The 21,925-nt window shown below is 45.7% G+C and overlaps 1 protein-coding gene across 1 annotated transcript; it reads right to left on the reverse strand.

Annotated features, from left to right (window-relative positions):
• Positions 1 to 7,743: 7,743 nt before the first annotated feature.
• C5AR1 (complement C5a receptor 1) lies at positions 7,744 to 21,240 on the reverse strand. Its single transcript, XM_005900946.3, has 2 exons — positions 21,090 to 21,240; positions 7,744 to 9,007 (listed from the first exon to the last, which is right to left on the reverse strand). Exons 1-2 carry the CDS (start codon positions 21,090 to 21,092, stop codon positions 7,952 to 7,954), a joined length of 1,059 nt encoding a protein of 352 aa, XP_005901008.2. The 5' UTR covers positions 21,093 to 21,240; the 3' UTR covers positions 7,744 to 7,951.
• Positions 21,241 to 21,925: the final 685 nt, after the last annotated feature.

The following is a 21,925-nucleotide window of genomic DNA, read 5'->3' on the forward strand; positions in this document are numbered from 1 at the left end:
CGGGCCTCAACCCTTCTGAGCCTCAACTTCCTCATCTGTGAAATGGACATTTTAGCTATGAACGTTAAATGGATGAAGAGATTTAAAATGCACATGCACTACGGGGAGGGAGGAGGGAGGAGGGTTCAGGATGGGGAACACGTGTATACCTGTGGCGGATTCATGTTGATATATGGCAAAACCAATACAATATTGTAAAATTAAAAAATAAAATAAAATACACACGTACAATAGCGCCTGGCACACAGGAGATGCTGTGTCCACATTAAGGAACAATAAAAAGCATATGCTATCAATTCTTAAAAGCTGCATTTTAGGGAGACAGGCTTAGCAAGAGGAAGCGACCCTCATCCCAGCCTCAGAACCCTTCATTCAGTGGTTTTGGTGTCTGCACCACTGTGTGCGTGCTTCAGAGGCTGAGGGGTATATTTATACATTTCTTTTCTTGTTGTTTGGAGAAGAAACTCCCGTTGGTAGTGGGAGTTGTTTTGGGGTCTAGAGACAGTAACTCTCAGTGTGAGCGGGGGTGTCTCTGGGCGACCCAGTCTTGGCTGAGCCTGACCCAGACCACCCCCTCCCACCACCTTCGTCCCCTACATCCCGCCAGCCCTAAGCCCCCTGTGGGAACCCACCCTGGTCAGAAAGAGAAAGTAACATGGGAGCAGTCCCAGGGGGTGAGGGCAGGTATGGAAGGGGACACCGTCCTTTATGAGCTCAAACCTCCTCTGATCTTGAGGTTACAAAATGTATTTCTCAGATCACTTAAACTGCTTGGTCACCGAGTCCCAGCTAACTGTTTCTTGGATTCTAGGAAGCTAAGGTTTGCTGCTGTCTCTGGAGCTGGAGGTTCTTATCTGGGGAGCTGGGGGATGCTGTGAATGGAGACAGGGACACAGATGTTATGAAAAGTTGGGGGATCATTTAAGGAGTGGGGTTCCTTTTATAGACGCCCTATGAGATCCTGAGTATTGGCCCCTCAACACGATACAATAAGGACATCTTAGAAGTCCGATTATTTGGGGCCCCATGGACTGTAGCTTGCCAGGCTCGTCTGCCCGTGGAGTTTTCCAGGCACGAGTACTGCAGTGGGTTGCCATGCCCTCCTCCAGGGGATCTTCCTGACCTAGGGTTGGAGCCCTCATCTCTTAAGTCTCCTGCACTGGGTGGCAGATTCTTTACCATTAGCACCACCTAGGAAGCCCTTTAGAAGTTTGTTCAGTTCATCCATATGAAATTTGTCATTTTTTGTGAGTCATAATAGGTTGAAGTCTGGCAAATCTGTGGCAACGGAAAGCAGATTAGTGATGGCCAGAACCTGAGGGGAAGGGAGGGATGTGAATGGAAAGTTACTGCTTAATGGGTTCTTCCTTTTGGGGTGATGAAAATGTTCTAGATGGACTTCCCTGGTGGTCCAGGGATTTAGACTCCATGCTCCCCATGCAGGGGTCACAAGTGCAATCCCTGGTTGGGGAACAAGATCCCACATGCTGCACAGTATGGCCTATATATATATATATATATATATAAATTTTAAAAATAAAATGTGTGTTTCTTTTAAAAAAAAGAAAGTGTTCTGGACCTAGCTACAGATAGTAGTCTGTTATAAGTAGTACTAGTTAGAAATAGTAGTCAGAGTTGCACAACATTGTGGATGTACTAAATGTTACTAATGGTGAGTTTTACATTATGCATATCATACAATTTTTTTAAAATAATAAGCTCTTATGCCCCCTCACCCCAAAATAGGATGAAGTCTGGTAATTTCATAAAGTTCACCCTAATGGGACTTCTCCAGTGGTTCAGTAAAGAATACACCTGCAAAATGCAGGAGACCAGGGTTCAATCCCCAGGTCCGTTAGATCCCCTGGAGAAGGAAATGGCAACCCACTCCAGTATTCTTGCCTGGAGAATCCCATGGACAGAAGAGCCTGGTGGGCTACAGTCCATAGAGTCACAAGAATCAGACATAACTTAGAGACTAAACCACCACACCAGGGGCTAATAGAATTCCAGAAGCCCAAAAGGGTGAGTGGCCCACACAGGGAAACCAGTCTCTTTTGAACAATATATATATTACTACAAGATATCTGATGCATGAAAAAGTGTGTCTGTAACGTGTGAAGTAAAGAGTACAACAAAACAAGCAGCTGTAAAAATCACCATCCAGCTTAGAATCTGAATTTCTAGCCCAAGGGTAACTTTTTGGTGAGGGAACTGAGAGTAAGTATGTTAGTTTTTGCTGGTCAAGAGGCCATACATACTCTTTGGTAAAATGAAAGTGGCCTCAGACTGAATGGCATGGCTGTGTTCCAATAAAACTTTATTCACAAAAACAAGCAACGGGCAGGATTTGGTCCACAGGCTGGAGTTTGCTGATGGCTGAGCTAGGTCAAAGACTCTGAAGCCTAAATTGTTGAAATCACAGACTCTCAGAATGTTGGAATCACAGGCTACTTGATCTAAGGGATCCTACAACGTTAGTCACACACTATTTGAATCACAGGATTCTAGAATGTCACACCAGAATCTTCACATGTTAGAAATACAAACTCCAGCAGTTAGATATTAAAATTTTGTAGATGATCTGAACATTAATCAAGGAAGTATAGCTCTGAGCTGTCCAATATGGTAGCCACTGGCTGCGCAAGATTGCTGAGCATTTTAAATGAGGTGGATCTGAAATGAGAGCTATTGTGAGTGAAAGCTACATACCAGATTCCAAAGACTTGGTGTGAAGAAAAAACAAGAATGTGAACTCTTTCAATAACTTTTTGTACTGATCATATTTTGAAATGATAGTACTTGAAATATATTCGGTTCAATAAAATATAGCATTCAATTATTTTACCCGATTCATTTTGTTTCTCTTTGCTTGTCTCTTGCTTGGCTGCTGAAAAAATCTAAAATTATGTGCGTGGTTCACATCATATTCCTTTCGGACAACACCAATCTGAAGTAATACCATCCTGAAGGTTGGAGATGGGGTACTTGAGAAGGTCAGGCGGCCCAGATGCAGGGGGTTTGGGAGCTCTGCCCTCCCAACTCGACCAAACCCATATCCACTTCCTTTCCCCACCACTTCCTCTTTGGTATTTGTTGACCCAGCAGATTCCTGGGGCTCCCGATTTCACAATTGCCTAGCCCATCAACCCACTTCCTTCCTGGGCAGCGCTGATCAACACCAGGCCTTAGAAAAGCCACTTGGATACCACATGTTGGTATCCAAGTGTTTCTAGAAGATCACTGTGAGGCCCAGCTTCTGGGAAGCAACTCCTTTCCAAATCAGGGTGAAGGAAAAGACCCCACTGCCTACAGCCTATTCCCCCAACCTAGGAAAGCCTGAAGGTGGCCAGGAACATGGATGGAGCACAGGGATGGGGAGATGGGAGAAAGAAGTCAGGGAGGGCTTCCTGGAGAGGCTGCACCCTGAAGGAAGGTAGAACAGCAACAGGGGTGGTCTTTTAAAAACAGACCAGGCAGCCAAGAGACCAGGCAGGATAAAAGGCAAGGACCCAAGTGGGAGAGGATGGAGGGCTTGAACCAGGAAAGATGTGGAATGGGAAGAGGGTAGCTTCCAGAGTGGGTCCCAACTGAGGCTTGGGTGACTATATGGACCGTGGGGGCAAGCCCTTGAGTAGGGGATGAAAAGGGAAGGGGAAATTTGGGAGAAGACGCTGAGATCATTTTGAGTGAAGTAGGTGTAGAGGCTAGACCCTGAAGAGCAAGAGAGCTTGGAAGGTACTGGATGACATCACAAAAGTAAGACACATGTTCGAGAGAACTCTAGAAAGCCAACATTTAAGGGAAGAAGAAGAAAGTCTGTAGAAGAGGCAGAGAAAGATCATGCTGAAAGTGAGAGGTTAAGCCAGGGAGGGGCCCAAGTGGCTGGGAGGAAGGCGGAAGGAGGCAAGTGGGCTGTCTAGGTAGCAGGGACCTTTAAGGTCACAAGCATCTTTATGGGGTACCAGAGCAGAAGGTAGCTGGGGCTCAGTTCCCCCAATGACCTTGCTGCCAGAGGGTCTGTATGGGTACCAACATTTACTATCAAAACCCACACACAACCTTTTCTGGAAGTCCTGCCGAGCACCTGGCACTCTAGGTGCTCACACAGCATCTTCTAATAAAATCATCCCCAGGACAGACATGACAACATGGAAATAGCAGGATTCAGCTACAGTTCCTGTCAGAATCAGACAACATCCATGCCCAGTGCCCTGTGCTGAAGCTGTTCCCTAGACTCAGCCAGCTTTTGCAAAGAGAAAGAAGGAGCTGCTATCTACGTGACGGTCTTATTCAGGGGTCACCACCTCTGTGTGGCTCCCTGGGCACTTGAAATATGCCAGTCTGAATGGAGATGTACTGTGAGTGTAACTCACACCCAGGATTTTGAAGACGTAGTACCCACCCCACCCCACCCCCCAAAAAAGTAAACTGGTATAGCCACTATAAAGAACAGCATGGAGGTTCCTTAAAAAAAAAAGAAACCTGAAATCAGAATTTCCATATGACCCAGTGATCCCGCTTCTAGTCATATGTCCGGAGAAATCTCTAATTTGAAAAGACACACGCACCCTAATGTTCATAACGGAAGTGTTCACAAAAGTCAAGACATGGAAGTTACCTAAAGGTCCGTTGACAGATGAATGGATAAAGAATATGTGGTATATAAATACATACATTGGGATATCACTCAATCATAAAAAAGAATGAAATAAAGCCATTTGCAGCGACATGGATGGACCTAGAGATGATCCTACTAAGTGAAGTCAATCAGAGAGAGAGATACAAGTATCACATGACAGCACTTACATGCAGAACCAACAAAAGTCATACAAAGGAACTTATTTACAAAACAAAAGTAGACTCACAGGCATAGAAAACAAATTTATGGTTACCAAAAAGGATAGCAGGGCACAGAGGAGACAGATAAAGTAGGAGTTTGGGATTAACATATACACATGAGTGCATATGTAGTCGTGTCCAACTCTTTGCCACCCCACGTACTATAGCTCACCAGGCTCTTCCGTCCATGGAGTTTTCCAGGCAAGAATACTTAAACAGGTTGCCATTTTCCTACTCCAAGGAATCTTCCCAACCCAGGGATCAAACCCACATCTGTGTCTCCTGAATTGGCAGGTAGATTCTTTACCACTGCGCCATGTGGAAAGCTCTTAACATATGCACAGTGCTGCTGCTGCTGTTGCTGCTGCTGCTAAGTCGCTTCAGTCGTGTCCGACTCTGTGCGACCCCATAGACGGCAGTTCACCAGGCTCCCCCATCCCTGGGATTCTCCAGGCAAGAACACTGGAGTGGGTTGCCATTTCCTTCTCCAATGCATGAAAGTGAAAAGTGAAAGTGAAGTCGCTCAGTCGTATCCGACTGTTAGCGACCCCATGGACTGCAGCCCACCAGGCTCCTCCATCCATGGGATTTTCCTGGCAAGAGTACTGGGGTGGGTTGCCATTGCTTCTCTTCAGCGTAAAAAAGAATTTAAAATGTAAAAGATCTTAGTAATAATTTTTCACAGTGATTATATGCTGAAATAAAAATATCAAGTTAAGTGAAATATATTATTGACTATATTATTATTATTATATATAGCAACATAAATTATTAATAGCATTGTTACTGTAATATATTGTTACTATATTATTATTATTACTATAATATATTCATACATATATACATTAATATAGTATTATGTGGTTTATGTTATATAATTATATATCATGTACTTGTAAACATTATTATATAATACGTTTACACAATATGTTTATATTCATATATCATGTGATATGTAATAAATTATTATAATATAATTAATATAGCATTCATATCCGTGTTGTTAGTTTAACATATAATTGCATTACATTATTGGAGAGCAAAGAGATCAAGCCAGTCAATCCTAAAGGAAATCGACTCTGAATAGTCATTGGAAGGACTGATGCTGAAGTTGAAGCTCCAGTACTTTGGCCACCTGATGCAAAGAGCCAGCTCATTGGAATAGACCCTGATATGAGATGAGGATGAGATGGTTGGATGGCATCACCGACTCAATGGACATGAGTTGGAGTAACCTCCGGGAGTTGGTGATGGACAGGGAGGCCTGGTGTGCTGCAGTTTATGTGGTTGCAAAGAGTCAGACACAACTTAGCTACTGAACAACAACATTAAATATATTGCTATTATTTTTTATTTTTATTTATTTTATTATTTTTAAATGTCTTCATGTATCTGCTGGAAAATTTTACACTTCTGTGGCTCATATCACATTTCTGTTGGACAGTGCTGTCTGTACACTATTTCCAGCCGATGCGATGCACACACACACAATCAGTAAGTAGGAATATTTCCAGGTCGATTATAAACAACACATTTCTACACTTATTCTTTATTTTCATATTTCAGGTGGTGCATACCAGCTACTTAAAAGTCCACAGGTTACATGCTATATGAGTCCATCAATACAATATTCTTGAAAGTGTCAAATGACAGAGATGGAGAGAGGATTCCCGGTTGCCAGGGCTTGGGGACAAAGCTGGGGAGGGTAGAGGACAATGGAGGTGGCTAGAAAAGCATGTCACGAGGGACTTGGCGACTACAAAAATGTCCGGCACCTTGGCCATATCCATGTCAACATCTCGGTTGTGATATTGTAATGCCATTTTGAAAAATGTTCCTGTTACAGGAGACAGGTCAAAGACTCACAGGATCACTTTCGTATTATCACTTACAACCCAACCTCATGAGATGCTAAACGAGGTCAAGATGAAACGGTTAGTTTTCTTTTTCAGGGCAAACAAAACGTCAACTGACAACCCAAAAGAGCAAATTACCCTGGGACTCCACCCCCTGGAGGGACCCAACCCGTGTTTCCCAACCCTGGGTACCTTCCGCGTTCGTTGCTTTTCTCCATAACCACATCACATCTTTTTACTTAATACTCTTTTTTTTTTTTTTAACCTAGTGAAGTAATGTACCAACTTACTGCTTTTCTCTCTCTCTTTTTTTTTTTTGGCCACATCACACAGCATGTCGGATGTTAGTTCCCTGACCCCAGATGGAACCCACACCCCCTGTAGTGGAAACATGGAGTCTTAACCACAAGACCATCAGGGAAGGCCCTTACTGTTTCTCTTTAAACCAACTCACTCTCCAAAGCTGAGATTGGTCCATGAATTAAAAAAAAAAAATTTTATTTCTTTATTTTGTTATTTGTGGCTGTGCTGGGTCTTCCTTGCTGCATGGACTTTCTCCAGGTGCGGCGAGCAGGGGCTACTCTATCATTGCGGTGCGGAGGCTTCTCTCCTGGAGCACAGGCTCTAGGCTCTCCAGCCCAGTAGTTGTGGCACATGGGCTTAGATGTCCCAAGGCTCACGGGATCTCCCCACCCCCGACGAGGAATCGAACTCCTGTCCCCTGCATTGGCAGGCAGGTTCTTTACCACTGAACCACCAGTGAAGCCCAGTCCATGGATTTTTGCTTTGTCCTAAACAAGAATAACTTTTGAGATTCCAGTTTTATATAGAGAGATTTTTTTTTTGGTCAACTCTCCATAAAATAAATACAGAATTCTTTTTTTTTTGTTATTCAAAGTTTGAGTGTTTCTGTTTGTTCTGGTATCTGATATCTTCACACGCTCTGCACAGGAACGTCTTATTTTGTGGGAGGGTTTCAGGTATGTTGGTTGCCGTTTGTTTTCCAGAGTCCTTGGATGGAAAGGTTGTGGTGGGGGGTGGGGGGGCGGTCCTAGAAGAACTTATCAACCTTGGAAAATGAAGAACGATAAGATGGGTTCGCCTAGAAGAAGCAGGACGAGTCCAAGAAAGATGGAAGGAAAAGGTGGCAAATTCATTCAACCACCACCGCCCACCTGAGTTTCAAAAAGCAAAGTGAATGGACCGGAAGTTTGGCAGAGCCCTGGAAAGCTGGCGCTCAGAGAGGCCTTGCCTTACACCGCCTGGCTTTTCAGGGCCGGGGTATCCGCCGTGGAGAGCGTCTGGGACTTGCTCTCCCTGCGCACTGACTCTTCAGTCAACACGCCCCGGAGCCTGGCGGGGAGGGTCTTCAGGAACCGGGCGTGAAAGCCCTGGGCAGCGAACACGTAAATGATGGGGTTAATGCAGCAGTTGATATAAGCTAGGGAGACGCACAGGGCATCTAGACTGGACACGAGTTTGAAGCTGTCCCCGTGCACATTGAAAAAGGCCAGCATCATCCCCGTCACCTGGTAGGGCAGCCAGAAGACAAAGAAGCTGGTCACCACGGCCACCACCACCTTGAGCGTCTTGGCGGAGCGCGTGGCAGTGCGGCTCCACGCCCGAAGCAGGAGGAAGGTGTAACAGATTGCAAGCGTGACCAGCGGCCCCAGGAAGCCCACGGCCAGCCGGACGATGGCCACGGCCTTCTCCGCATATTCACGGTCCTTACCGTATGCGACGACACACATCGTCTTGGGTGGGAAGTGGTCTATGTGGACCTGACGGAACACAAAGGACGGTATGGTCAGCAGCAGAGCCAAGCCCCAGGCCACGGCACAGGCCACCCAGGCCACGCGGGCCCCTCGGTAGTTCTGGCACCAGACGGGATTGAACACCAGCAGGAAGCGGTCGGCGCTGATGGTGGCCAGGAGCAAGATGCTGGCGTACATGTTGAGAAGGATGAGAGAGGGCAGGATTCGACATGCAGCATCACCAAAGGACCAGTGGTTGTGCTGGATGATGGATGTAAACAAGATGGGCAGTGCCAGGCAGGAGAGGAAGTCGGCCACCGCTAGGTTGAGAAACCAGATGGCGTTGACGGTCCGCTTGACCTCGGACCCTGTCACCCAGACCACCATGGCGTTGCCGGGCACCCCGATCAGGAAGACGGCCGCGAAGATCACCAGGGCGATCACATCTGGGACACGCAGTCTGTGGGTGAGGGAAGAGGCATCCACCAAGACATCGGGGTTCGAGGTCCATTTATCATAATCAGAGTAGTCAGGGGTGCTGAGAGCCATGGAGTCCTGGGTGGAATCAGAGAGGCGGGGAGAGTGTGAGTGGCAGGTAGCAAGGAGCTTGCCCGTCAGAGCCACTCAAAGCCCATCACGCCATTTCTTTAAGGCTCAGGTTTCTCCCAGGGAAACAGGGATGCTGAGGGCTGACAGCCAGCTGGGTGTCACACCCCTGATTCAAATGTTGAAAACCGGACTTCCCTGGTGGTCCCATGGTTAAGAATCCGCCTGCCAATGCAGAGGACATGGGTTCGATCCCTGGTCCAGGAAGATCTCACATGCCATGGAGCAACTAAGCCCGAGAGCCACAGCTACTGAAGCCTGTGTGTTCTAGAGCCCCCGCTCGGCAGTAAGAGAAGCCATCGCAATGAGAAGCTCCCCCACCGCAATTAAGAGAGTAGCCTCCGCTTGCCCCAATTAGAGAAAACCCATAGGCAGCAATGAAGACCCAGCACCGCCAAAAATAAATAAATAATTTTAAAAATACTTTGAGGAGAATGAACTAATAATCACATGCACGTAATTCCAAAATTGATAGCCCAAGTCTTGAACTATTACTTAAATTTTATTTTTTTTAAATTTTTACTGGAGTATAGTTGATTTACCATGTGTTAATTTCAGGTGTACAGCAGTGAAGATACATAATATCTTAAGGCAATATTTTAAAAAATCAAAATTAATGCCTCTCCAAAAAATTCCACAGTGGAAAAAAATTGGAATTTTAAATAAAGGCAATCTGCTGCAGTCATTTGTTTGGTTTATGACCTTGCCTTGTTACGCAAGAGGGATCTTCAGATGAGCCCACAGTTTTCATTCCCAGCTGGGGGTGGTTTGCAGGTTGACGCTGTCATGCAAACATATCAAGCAATGCGGGATTTTAAGTATAGTCAAGAGTTGGACCATAGAAAATGCTGAATGCCGAAGAATTGATGCTTTCAAACTGTGGTGCTGGAGAAGACTCTTGAGAGTCCTTGGACAGCAAGATCAAACCAGTCAAGCCTAAAGGAAATCAACCCTGAATGTTCATTGGAAGAACTGATGCTGAAGCTCTAATACTTTGGCCACCTGATGGGAAGAGCCAACTCATTGGAAAAGATTCTAATGTTGGGAAAGATGGAGGGCAGAAGGAGAAGGGGGCAACAGAGGATGAGATGGTTGGATGGCATCACTGACTCGATGGACATGAGTTTGAGCAACTCCAGGAGATAGTGAAGGAGAGGGAAGCCTGGCATGCTGCAGTCCATGGGGTCAGACAGGACTTAGCAACTGAACAACAGCAAGTCAGAAGAACTGGGGCTCCTTGGAGAAAAGTTGGTTCCTGTCCTGGGACAGAAAATATCCAAGATGAGGCCAGAACATCTCACACTAGAAATTAAGAAAAATTTTAAGTAACAATAGGGACATATCAAAATGTCCCTGATGGTTCAGTGGTTGAGATTCCACCTTCCAATGCAGTTGGTGCAGGTTCGATCCCTGGTCAGGGAATTAAGATCCCACATGTCACATGGTGTGGCAAAAAAAAAAAAGAGAGAGAGAGCGAGCCTGAAAGAGCCCACACTAGCCAGAAAGTGAAAGTGAAAGTCACTCAGTCGTGTCTGACTCTTTGTGACCCCATAGATGGCAGCCCACTAGGCTCCTCTGTCCCTGGGATTCTCCAGGCAAGAATGCTGGAGTGGGTAGCCTTTCCCTTCTCCATGGGGATCGAACCCAGGTCTCCTGCATTGCAGGCAGATTCTTTACCAGCTGAGCCACAAGGGAAGCCCAAGATCATTGGCATGGGTGGCCTATCCCTTCTCCAGTGGATCTTCCCAACCCAGGAATCCAACTGGGGTCTCCTGCATTGCAGGCAGATTCTTTACCAACTGAGCTATGAGGGACACTAGCCAGAAGATGGGACAATTTGAGTATTTAATAATAATAATAACTGATGGAATAAAATATATATTAATAGTAAAGATCTCTGAGTTCATAATGATAATAAAATCAAGTAAGTCATTGGTCACATTTTTATTCTGAAAAGGGAATGAATCAAGCACTTATCCTGCCGTTTCTGTACAGAGTATTATTTCAGAGAAATAAAGAGTCAATGTGGGAGGTCCTTCTTTAGAGAAGACTCTAAAAATAATTCCTGCAGAAGGAATGAAATAAATTTAAGGAAATATGGATCTGGATGATGGACAACAATATCTAATAAAACCATCATGTGAAAAACAGACAGGAACCTTACAATAAATCGGTGCTGGCACCACAAACCCTCCCATCAACCTCAGCACTCGGACAAGAGAGACGAGTAGATATCTGTTCTGATGTGATGCGGAAAAACGACGATACAGCACCAGGGCTTCCCTCATAGTTCACTCAGTAAAGAATCTGCCTGCAGTATGGTAGACTCGGGTTTGATTCCTGGGTCAGGAAGATCCCCTGGAGAAGGAAATGGCAACCCACTCCAGTATTCTTGCCTGGAGAATCCCATGGATGGAGGAGCCTGGTGGGCTACAGCCCGTGGTGTCACAAGAGTCAGACACGACTTAGCGACTAAACCACCACGGAGGTTTTTTTGCCAAAAAAAAAAATAAAGAAAGAATGTGAATCTAATCAAGGTCTTAGATCTAAAACTACCAGTTTACAGGAAAAGCAGGTGAGAGAGGAACATGATAAATAACACCACAAGGACAAAACCAGACCAATCAGAGCTTAGGAAACTCTACAGGACAAATGGTATTGTTTCTCTCACAAATAAATGGCATTTTTAAAATAGGAAGAGGAAAAAAAATGGAACAGTGTCATGGATTAGAAGAGATTTATAGATAAAAAGTTATGACCAACCTAGATAGCATATTGAAAAGCAGAGACATTACTTTGCCAACAAAGGTCCATCTAGTCAAGGCTATGGTTTTTCCAGTGGTCATGAATGGATGCAAGAGTTGGACTGTGAAGAAAGCTGAGTGCCAAAGAATTGATGCTTTTGAACTGTGGTGTTGGAGAAGACTCTTGAGAGTCCCTTGGACTGCAAGGAGATCCAACCAGTCCATTCTAAAGGAGATCAGCCCTGGGTTTCTTTGGAAGGAATGATGCTGAAGCTGAAACTCCAGTACTTTGGCCACCTCATGCAAAGAGTTGACTCATTGGAAAAGACTCTGATGCTGGGAGGGATTCGGGGCAGGAGGAGAAGGGGACAATAGAGGATGAGATGGCTGGATGGCATCACTGGCTCAATGGATGTGAGTCTGAGTGAACTCCGGGAGATGGAGTTGGACAGGGAGGCCTGGCGTGCTGCAATTCATGGGGTCGCAAAGAGTCAGACACGACTGAGTGACTGAACTGAACTGAACTGAATAAGGACCTACTGTAGAGCACAGGGAACGCATTTCAATATTCTGTAATGACCTATTTGGGAAAAGAATCTAAGAAAAGAGTGAAATATATGTGTATATAACTGATATATTTTGCCATACAGCAGAAATGAACACAGCATTGTAAATCAACTGTTTATTGTTGTTTGGTCACTTAGTCGTGTCGGACTCCTTTGCAACCCCATGGACTGTAGCCCGCCAGGTTCCTCTGTCCCTGGGGTTCTCCAGGCAAGATTACTGGAGTGGTAAGGTGATAATTCCAACTGGAGACAAAGCCGACGTGAGGGTTAAAAGTGTCTCATTTAGTAACGACGTGAGCACCTCTTTGTGAAATTGCAGCCTGTGTAATGTACATGTTAAAAGGGTGCATTATTGTAGAGGGTCCTGTAAAGTCATCCAGACTTGCTATGAACACTAATTGCCATTTGAAGCCACTGGTAGACAGTGGCTCCGCTCTAAACCCCTTTTTAGCAATTGTATTTTTTTCCTGATTATATTTTTAGCGTAGTTGGCTGTTGATGTGGACAAGTATTTTATGCACTTTTGGTGATGTTTCAGTTTTACGTACTCTTCTGACATCAGAAAAGTACCACTGGTTGTTCGCAGCCTCATTGTATAATCAGCCGACCACAGGCTTCCATATATAACAAAGTAATTAATATTGTGCAAGTGTCAAATGCTTCTGTTGTGAAAGCAGTGTTCGGAAAATGAGAAATTATTTAAAATGGTTACGAAATACTAGTCAGTTTCATAATCCCCACGTTCCGCCCTTAAAGGTCTGCTTTACCAGAGAAAGGGTCGCTTATTTGTCATTGCAAGATTCTTAGAAAATGTGTTTAATCCCTCTTAAATACAATCAGTCCTAAAGAGTCTGTATTATTTCGGTCTGTTGGGTACAGAGTACAAGTTGCAATCAAAGGAGGGAGAGGAGGTTTCCCACTGTCTCTCTTAAGCTGTACAATTTTTTTCCTCCAGTGTTTTGTTTTATATAGGTTTTGAATTCCTGTATCTTTTAGTGTGTGTACTGAATACTGCCTATGTACTATTCTGATTGTTTGCTCTAGTTTACTAGCAGTAAAAGACCTGTTAATCACATACAACAAAAAAGAATACTGGAGTGGGTTGCCATTTTCTCTTTCTGGGGATCTTCCCCACCCAGCGATCGAACCCACATCTCTTGTGTCTCTCTTGTGGCACGTGGATTCTTTACCACTGAGCCCCCTGGGAAGCCCACAATACCGTAGTAAAAATTTTAAAAGGAGAGAGAGATTTAAGAAGTAGATATACCAAAGATAATACGGAGACCAAGCCTGGATCTTGATTGGAATAGTCGTATGGAAAATAAGATATTTTGGAGACATCTGGGAGATTTTAAAATAGACTGGATATCCAACAACAGTAAGGAACCATTGCTTATTCTATTGAGGGTGATAGGATATTGTATTTATGTTTTCAAAAAGTGGTAGAAGACAGTTTCTGATAGAGGTTTCACATGCTGCCGCTGCTGCCAAGTCACTTCAGTCGTGTCCGACTCTGTGTGACCCCTGAGACGGCAGCCCACCAGGCTCCCCGGTCCCCGGGACTCTCCAGGCAAGAACACTGGAGTGGGTTGCCGTTTCCTTCTCCAATGCCTGAAAGCGAAAAGTGAAAGTGAAGTCGCTCAGTCGTGTCCAACTCTGAGCGACCCCATGGACTGCAGCCTACCAGGCTCCTCCATCCATGGGATTTTCCAGGCAAGAGTACTGGAGTGGGGTGCCATTGCCTTCTCCGAGAGGTTTCACATAGCAGGTGAAATAGGATGTTTGGGGTTTGCTTTAAAAATTTCAGAAAAAAAAAAGGAAGAGAGGAGGGAAGGAGAGAGGACCAAGGATGACTAAGAATGGGAAAGTGTTGATAACTGTGGGTGCTGGGTCATGAGTACGTTGGATATTCACTTCATTCTCTCTGCTTTTGTGGGTTTGATATTTTCCATAATAAAATAAAGAACAGAGTCTTGAGTACTTTCTTTGCCCTCCAAAGAGAGAAAAGAGCAGCAGCTGAATGAGAAACAGCCTTGGATGCAAAACAATAACCCGGAGGCACCAAACACAGGCAGAAGAAAAATCCCCATGCAGGACCAGGAGTGATCCCACCAAGGCAGCCAGTGTTTATCGAGCATCTACGTTTAAGTACAGCATTAGCTCTTTCAGTCCTGACCACGACCCTACAAGTAGGTCCTGTGAATATGCCCCTTTTATTGACAAGGAAACAGAGGCACTGGAAGATGAAGTAGCCTGTTCCAGTCATGTAGACGGGAATTCAACTTTCTTTAGATTGGTATGCAAACCCAGAGAGGCTGCCCTTGGGCAGTTCCAGAGGTTGGAAGGGGGCCTCCAAGGACACCCAAGGGGCAAACTCCGTAGTCCCTGGAGCCCATCCCTGAAGGTGATTTTGTCACCAGCCCAGGGAAAGGAGGCAGAGAAAAACACAGATCACTGTTACAGAAATATTCAGAGCTGGATTTTTAGGGTACTTGAATTTGCAGGCTGAGGTTTTGACCCACTAACCACCCAGCTCATAGATTGAATAAGATGAAAACTGCTCAAGAACCTGGCAAGGTGCCTGGTACACAGTAGGGAGATAAGAAATGGCAATGCTCTTATTTCCCGTTGATCTTACAATTGTTGGAGAGCTCAGATCTTTCTCTGAACCATTCTTTTTAATTTCTAGTTCCTTTATGTTTCCTTAAGGTCAACCAGGTCAGCCAGGCTGATGGCCCAGCATATTTGCTGGTACGGCCAAAGCGGAGATCAAATTACTCAAAGAGGAAAGGTCTGTGTCAACTGAAGAGTGGATGAACTGGGCATGGTATATCTAGGTAGCGGAATATTATTCAGCCATAAAAAGGGATGAAGTACTGACACATGCTACAATGTGGATGAAGCTTGTAAGCATTATGCTGAGTGAAAGAAGTCAGAATCGTACTGTACGCTTCCATTCATATGAAATGTCTAAAACAGGCAAATCCGTAGAAATGGGAGATGTGCTCGTAACAGCCAGGAGCTAGGAGAGCAGGAGCAGGGAGGGAGTGCTTAGTGGGTTCAGGGTTTCTTTGGAGGGTGATGAATAGTTTCTGGAAATCGATAAAGGTGGTATTGGAAATCAATAAAGGTGGTATTGGGGACAGGGCTTCCCCAGTGGCTCCATGGTAAAGAATCTGCCTGCAAGGCAGGAGACTTGAGTTCGATCCCTGGGCCAGGAAGATCTCCTAGAGGAGGGCATAGCAACCCACTCCAGTATTCCTGCCTGGAGAATCCTATGACCAGAGGAGCCTGGTGGGCTATGGTCCATAGGGTCACAAAGAGTCGGACACGACTGAAGCAACTTAGCCGCACGCAGTGATGGGGCAGCACTGAATGCGCTCAGTGCCACCGAATGGTGCACTTCAAAATGGTGAAGTATACGTTTTGTGGCATTTTGGTCGATTAAAATGAAAATGCCAGTGTCCTAAAGACAAGGAAGGGCCAAGGGACTGTTCCAGACGAGTGGGGATTAAAAGACCAGAACACCCAAATGTGATGAGACATCCTGGACCACAGCCTGGAGCAGGAAAGACAGATTCACTCTGAAGGGCATTATTCGGACCACGGAGCAAGTTTTAACTTGATCTATGGACTGGATCACAATATCGCGTCAAATGTTAAATTCCCTGACAGTGATCACTGTACTCATGTAAATGAATGTCTTTGTTTTTGAGAAGGAGACCCTGAGATATTTAGGAGCAAAGGATGCCTGCGACTTCCTCTCAATTGGTTCAGGAAAAAAAAAAATGTGGTAGATGATAGATTAATCAATAGAAGGGACAGATAGATAGAGCAAACCTGGAGAATCTAGGTCAAGAGAGTATGGAAGTTCCCTGTATTATTCTTGTAATTTTTTCTGTAAGTGTGAAGATGTTTCCAAAAAAGTTAAAATGATTGCTTTATTTCCACTCATAAAGAGACTCTGCCCTGAGTCACCCGCCTGACAATCCTCACCTCCAGCACCCTGACCTCCCTTTTTCTACTCTGGGACCCCCCAAGCTCAGATCACTAAAGGGTCAATGCTGGGCATGGCAAGAGGCCCCAGATCCTGCCCAGGGGGACCCTGCACTGTAGCGGATGGTTAAATGTTTTAAGTGTCCACCGTGGACATGATAACACAAAACTAACTTCGATCTCTGCTCATTTCACAAGCTCTGGACTATGCTGCAGAATAATCCAGACCCCAGAAGGGGACGCCTCCCCACTCCCTGCTCCCACGCGCACCATTACCCCTCACATCAGCTGACAAAGATCCTCGCCTGGGATGAGCTCACACAGCCCTTCCCTCTCACTGACTTCACGAGGGCAGGAAAAAGATGCAGATTCTAACGCTCTGCGGTTTTTAGGATCCTCCTGATGTAAATGGCTTAAAAAGTTTAGCCATGACAGTATCTCTATAAAGAAGGGAAACAGCTGAAGTGTCCACGCAACAGGCAACTGGCTCAATGAGGATGACACATCCAGGCAAAACAATTCTATGCAACCAGCAGAAGAATGAGGAAGTTTACCTACGGGTGGGTGTGGAAAGAACTCTAAGATCTAGGGTGAAACAGGACAAGTGAGAACAGTGTGTGAAGCAACACTACCTACCAAAGAGGAATCATTCTTCCTCTCTGTTTTTCTCTCTCCTCCCAACCCCCTCTCCCTTCCTCACCACTTCCCCTCTGTGTCTATCTCTGTCGATTTCTCTCTCCTGAGTGTCTGCACAGACTAGCTCCAGAAGCAGGCAAAAGAAATTTGGAACAGTGGTTGCCCCAGGGGAAGGGAAGTAGGAGGTTGGTATACTTTCTGGGGGGCAGGGGGCAGGGTTGGCCCCCGCTAAGAGGCATGTGGGATCCTAGTTACCCAACCAGGCATCGAACCTGTATCCGCTGCATTGGAAGCACAGAATCTTAGCCACTGGATTGCCAGGGAAGTCCCTCATCATATATGCTTTTGTTCTTCTGATATGTAGAGCCATATCAGTGAATATACCACCCATTCCCTTCTCCCCAGAAATGGATATTATATAGCCTCTACAAAATAATTTGTGGTTCTACCATTCTAGAAGGGGCTTCCCAGGTAGCTCAGCAGTAAAGAATCCACCTGCCAAGCTGGAGATGCACATTTGCTCCATGGGTCAGAAAGATCCCCTGGAGAAGGAAATGGCAACCCACTCCAGTATTCTTGCCTGGGGAATCCCACGGACAGAGGAGCCTGGCGGGCTACAGTCCATGGAGTCTCAAAGAGTGGGACACGACTTGGCAGCTGGGCACACACCCAAGTGCAATTCTAGGAGTCTAGGAAAGAGTCTAAGCACATTTCTTCATCTCATAAATGTTAACATCTTAGAGATTGGCTCCTGTCATACCTGGCACCTGTCCTTGGAGAGGTTATGGTCTCCTGCGAGAGGGAAATTAATCACCAGGGATGGGAACTGAGCGTGTTCTACAGAGAAGCCAGCCTGGTGGGGGATCAGGAGAAGGGTGTTGGAAAAATCAAGCCACAACCCTGCGCGACCCACTCCAGTATCCTTGCCTGGGAAATCCTATGGACGGAGGAGCCTGGAGGGCTACAGTACATGGGGTCGCAAAAAAAGTCGGACACGACTTAGCCACTAAGCAACAGCAAGAACTAAGTAGAAATGAAAAAAAAACAACACTGCAACATGGTCCAAACGAAATTTCTGCACTGATGGGAATGTCCCAGAGGTGTGCCATCCGGGATGGTAGCCGCCAGTCATCTGTGGCCGTGGAGTTTGTGACATGTGGCAGATGTGTCTGGGAACTGAACTTAAACTTTGCTGTCATTTTAATTAAGTTTCACCAGCCACATGTGGCTGGTGGCTGCGTCTCAGACACCAGCCGTCTGGGGCTCCTAAGCAATTCCTAAGTGCTTCCTAGGTGTTAGTTCGTTAATTCTCTAACCACAGTGTTTACGCTACAACAAGCCCAAAGGCGGGGTTCTCTTTTTTCCCTAAGATCACAGGCTCATTTTAAGAGCCCTTGCCTACTGTTTGGAGAAGGGGCCAGATCAGAAGCTGAGAAGGAGAGGCGACTGGGATTGTCCAGCTGTGGTGCGGGATGATGGTGGTTTACTCTAGGGTGGTGAGTGTGAGGACTCATGAATGGATCAGAGGAGAACAGGGCTAAGGAGAAGATGCTTAGGAGAAAAGCAATCAGAATCACCAAGTTCTAAGTCCTTTTCATGTATCAGCTCTTCTTTTTTTGCCATCGCAAAACCCATTTTGCAGATGAGAAAACTGAGGCTACAGACAGCTTAAGAGACCTTTCCAGGTCCTCGCTGTTAGCAAGTGGCAGAGGTAGGAGAGCCCTTCAGAGAGTCCTACCCTAGAACCTTCTCTAGAGGTTACCAGGCCTCAGACGTGGTGGAAGTGAGGGGCATGCCTTCAAGGCAAAGGGTCACAAGGTAACAGGGAGGATGTCACACACCAGAAGGTGAAAGAACATCAGCGTGGCTGGCAGGTAGCCAGGGCGAGGTTGGAGGAGCCACGGATGTCATGTTAAAGGCGATGTATTTTATCCTGGGGTAATGGGGAGCCACAGATGGTCTTTGAGTCACAGAGGGACTAGATGAGAGTTTTTGTTTGGAAAGGCTCCTCTGGCTGCTGTAGGGAGGTGAGATAGAGGCAAGAGGACCAGAGAGGAGGCTGGGGCAGGGACTCAGGCCAGCAAAGATGGGCGTGATGCCCAGAGGAGGAAGAAAAGTAGGAGAGTTAAGCGGGGCAACACACCCCTTCCCTCCCTCACGGGGCTTCCATCTTGCCATCTTCAGGGCAGGGAATGTCCTGCCAACTGTCCCCTTCTTTACGGTGGAAATAATACACTCAGGAATGCTGTCAGGGCTAGGAAATACACAGAAGGCACGGTCTGCTTTTTTTTCCGGAACATCCGTCTCCCCGTTTCTACACGGACACAATGTCTTTAAACAATCCACCCACAGAACCACATAAAACCACTAAAGCATCCTCAGAAACTGGGATACGAGGGTGGGGGTGAGCATCTCGACTCATCTTCTTGAATCTGCCCAGTCTTTGAGACTCAACATCCCTGAGCACGAAGAAACACAGGCATTTACATTTTAAAAACCATGTGAAAAAGACAAACCTCCGGATCCTTTCAGGATGCGATGAACTACCTTTCAGGTTGGCAAAAACAAAAATAGTTCCATCTAAACCTGCAGATGGGTGTCTAGACAAGTAAATACTCTCCTGCTCTGAAGATGAGGAATATAAATTGGTACAGGTTTTGGCAATATCTGTTAAAATAAAAATTGTCTGTGTCTTAGATTTAGCATTTGCAGTTCTGAAAACCCAGACATGAATCCAAAGATATAATTCTGGTGTTTTAGAGTTTGCTTATTTTTTTGACTGCCCAGCCTGTGGGATCTTATCTCCCTAACCAGGGATTGAACCCAGACCCGTGACAACGAAAGTACTGGATCTTAGTCACTGGACCACCATGGAATTTTCTAATTACAAACAGCCTAAATTTCCACTGATAAGCAATGGGAACTCTCACTGGCATATGACACAGCTGATAAAAAGAAAAAGGGAATTTCCCTGAAACACACCAGGATATAACAGTATCTTTCTCACCGATCAAGCTGAAGTTTGTAAATGTCAAGTGCCTAGCACAGTGCCTGACATGCAGGTGAAGGTTGTCAATAATATTATAAGTTATTCATGTAAGAAAAAAAGCAAGATGTAGGATATCGTGTAAAAAGGACTTCTCTTTGTAGGGTAGAAAGGATAGACATATCACAGGCATTGAGCGCCAGCTGTATGCCAGCCACTGCTGAAAGAGCTTCCCATGTATTATCTCACTGAACTCTCTCCATGACCCTAGGATACAGATTTCTCTCTGTAGGGTGACTATCCCCATCTTAGTGACAAGGAGAAGGAGGCTCAGACAGACTAGTCTCTTCACCTCTTATACAAGACAGGCAGGATTTGAACCTAGTTCCAGTATGATCTCCATGTCAAAATACTCCTTACTCCCTACACTGTCGTGAACTGTTTCCAGAAGTGTTAGCCACAAACTGCTGCTCTAATCCCACCCGATCATGTTTCTGGTTACAAGGAACCAGAGCTACAAGTAATCTGAGTCTCTGGACAGGGACGGTCTTTTCACTGAATACCCTTTAAGGATTTGGGACTTAAAAAAAAAAAAAAATTACTAGTATTCACAAAGAAAAAGCTCTAGTCCATCTTTTAATTTAAAAAAATTTCTGACATTATAGAACTAAACTGAAATGTATTAATATTCCACTCCTACATTTCCATGACAAAAAAAAATCTCATGAGCCAAAAAAACACAGGGATTAGCTTATAAAACTAAATATGGATCTCAGCATCAGCTGAGCAGAGAAAGGAATGAAAACATTTTAACTTTAAAAAATCATGAGTGAATAATAAAATGTGTAGAAACAAACTTTTCAAACTATTTGGGATTGTTTAACAGAAAGGAAAAGTCAAAGCTAATCACCGGCTCTACAACCCCTTGACAGTCTTACTCCTTAGCTGCTTCCCAGCCCCGGAGCGGGAGAGGAAGGTGAGGCGAGAAGGGGAGAGGTCAGGGACTGGGAGGAGGAGGAAGGCAAAAGGGAGCAGATGGCACCAAGAAGGGAGACCACACACATAGCGGGTGTCTGCCCCCCACTCCCCACCCCAAGACTCACCATCTTTAGATCTCTCCCAGATCCTCCTCTGATCAAAGGCTCCCAAGGGCTGTGGTTTGCAAGCCCCAAGGGAGGGTGCAGATAACCAGAGAGGAAATGACCCGTCTTACCCCTCTGGGGTTCTCATTGGTCTGGGGCTCGGGGTTTCTTCCGCAAGGCACTCACCCAGTGAACCCTGAACACCTCCTCCAGCCGCTCCATGGAAGGGGCCAGGAGGAAGTTCCAGGTCCCAGGAGGAAGGAAGCCAGACATTAGAGATTCCCACCTTGTCTAGACCTGGCCCCTCTCCCGGCCTTGAGTTCCCCCTTTTGAGAGGCTCTCTCTTTCCTTCTATGGCCCCAGGTAACCCTGAAAAAGCTCAGGGGTTCAATTGGCTTAAACCTGGGAATTGGGGATTGATTGTGAGCCCCAGCCTCCCAACTGGGTTCCATTGAGACCAGAGAGGAAAAGCAAGTCTGTGAAGAAGTGCCTGAGGACTATTCAGTCTTCTTGTCTAGCCATCACCATCTTTCCCAGTCCCTTTCTGGGTTCTTGCTGAAACATGCTGGACTCTGGGGTGGGGAAGAAACTATGTTATTAGTTTCTTATTGCTGCTGTAATAAATCGCCATAAACTAAGTGACTTAAAACAATAGAAATGTATCCTCTTACAGTTCTAGAGGCCAGAATGTATCAGGGCTACATTCCCTCTGTAGGTTCCAGAGGAGAGTATATTCCTGCCTCTTCCTTTTCCACTGACTGGCAGGACTCCTGGTTTGTGGCCACATCATTCCAATACCTGCCTCTAAGGGCAGAGACATCGCCTTCCCTCCAACTGCGGGTCACAAGTCTCCCTCT

The sequence above is a fragment of the Bos mutus genome, chromosome 18 (genome assembly GCF_027580195.1).
Source record: "Bos mutus isolate GX-2022 chromosome 18, NWIPB_WYAK_1.1, whole genome shotgun sequence".
NCBI classification, from domain to species: domain Eukaryota; kingdom Metazoa; phylum Chordata; class Mammalia; order Artiodactyla; family Bovidae; genus Bos; species Bos mutus.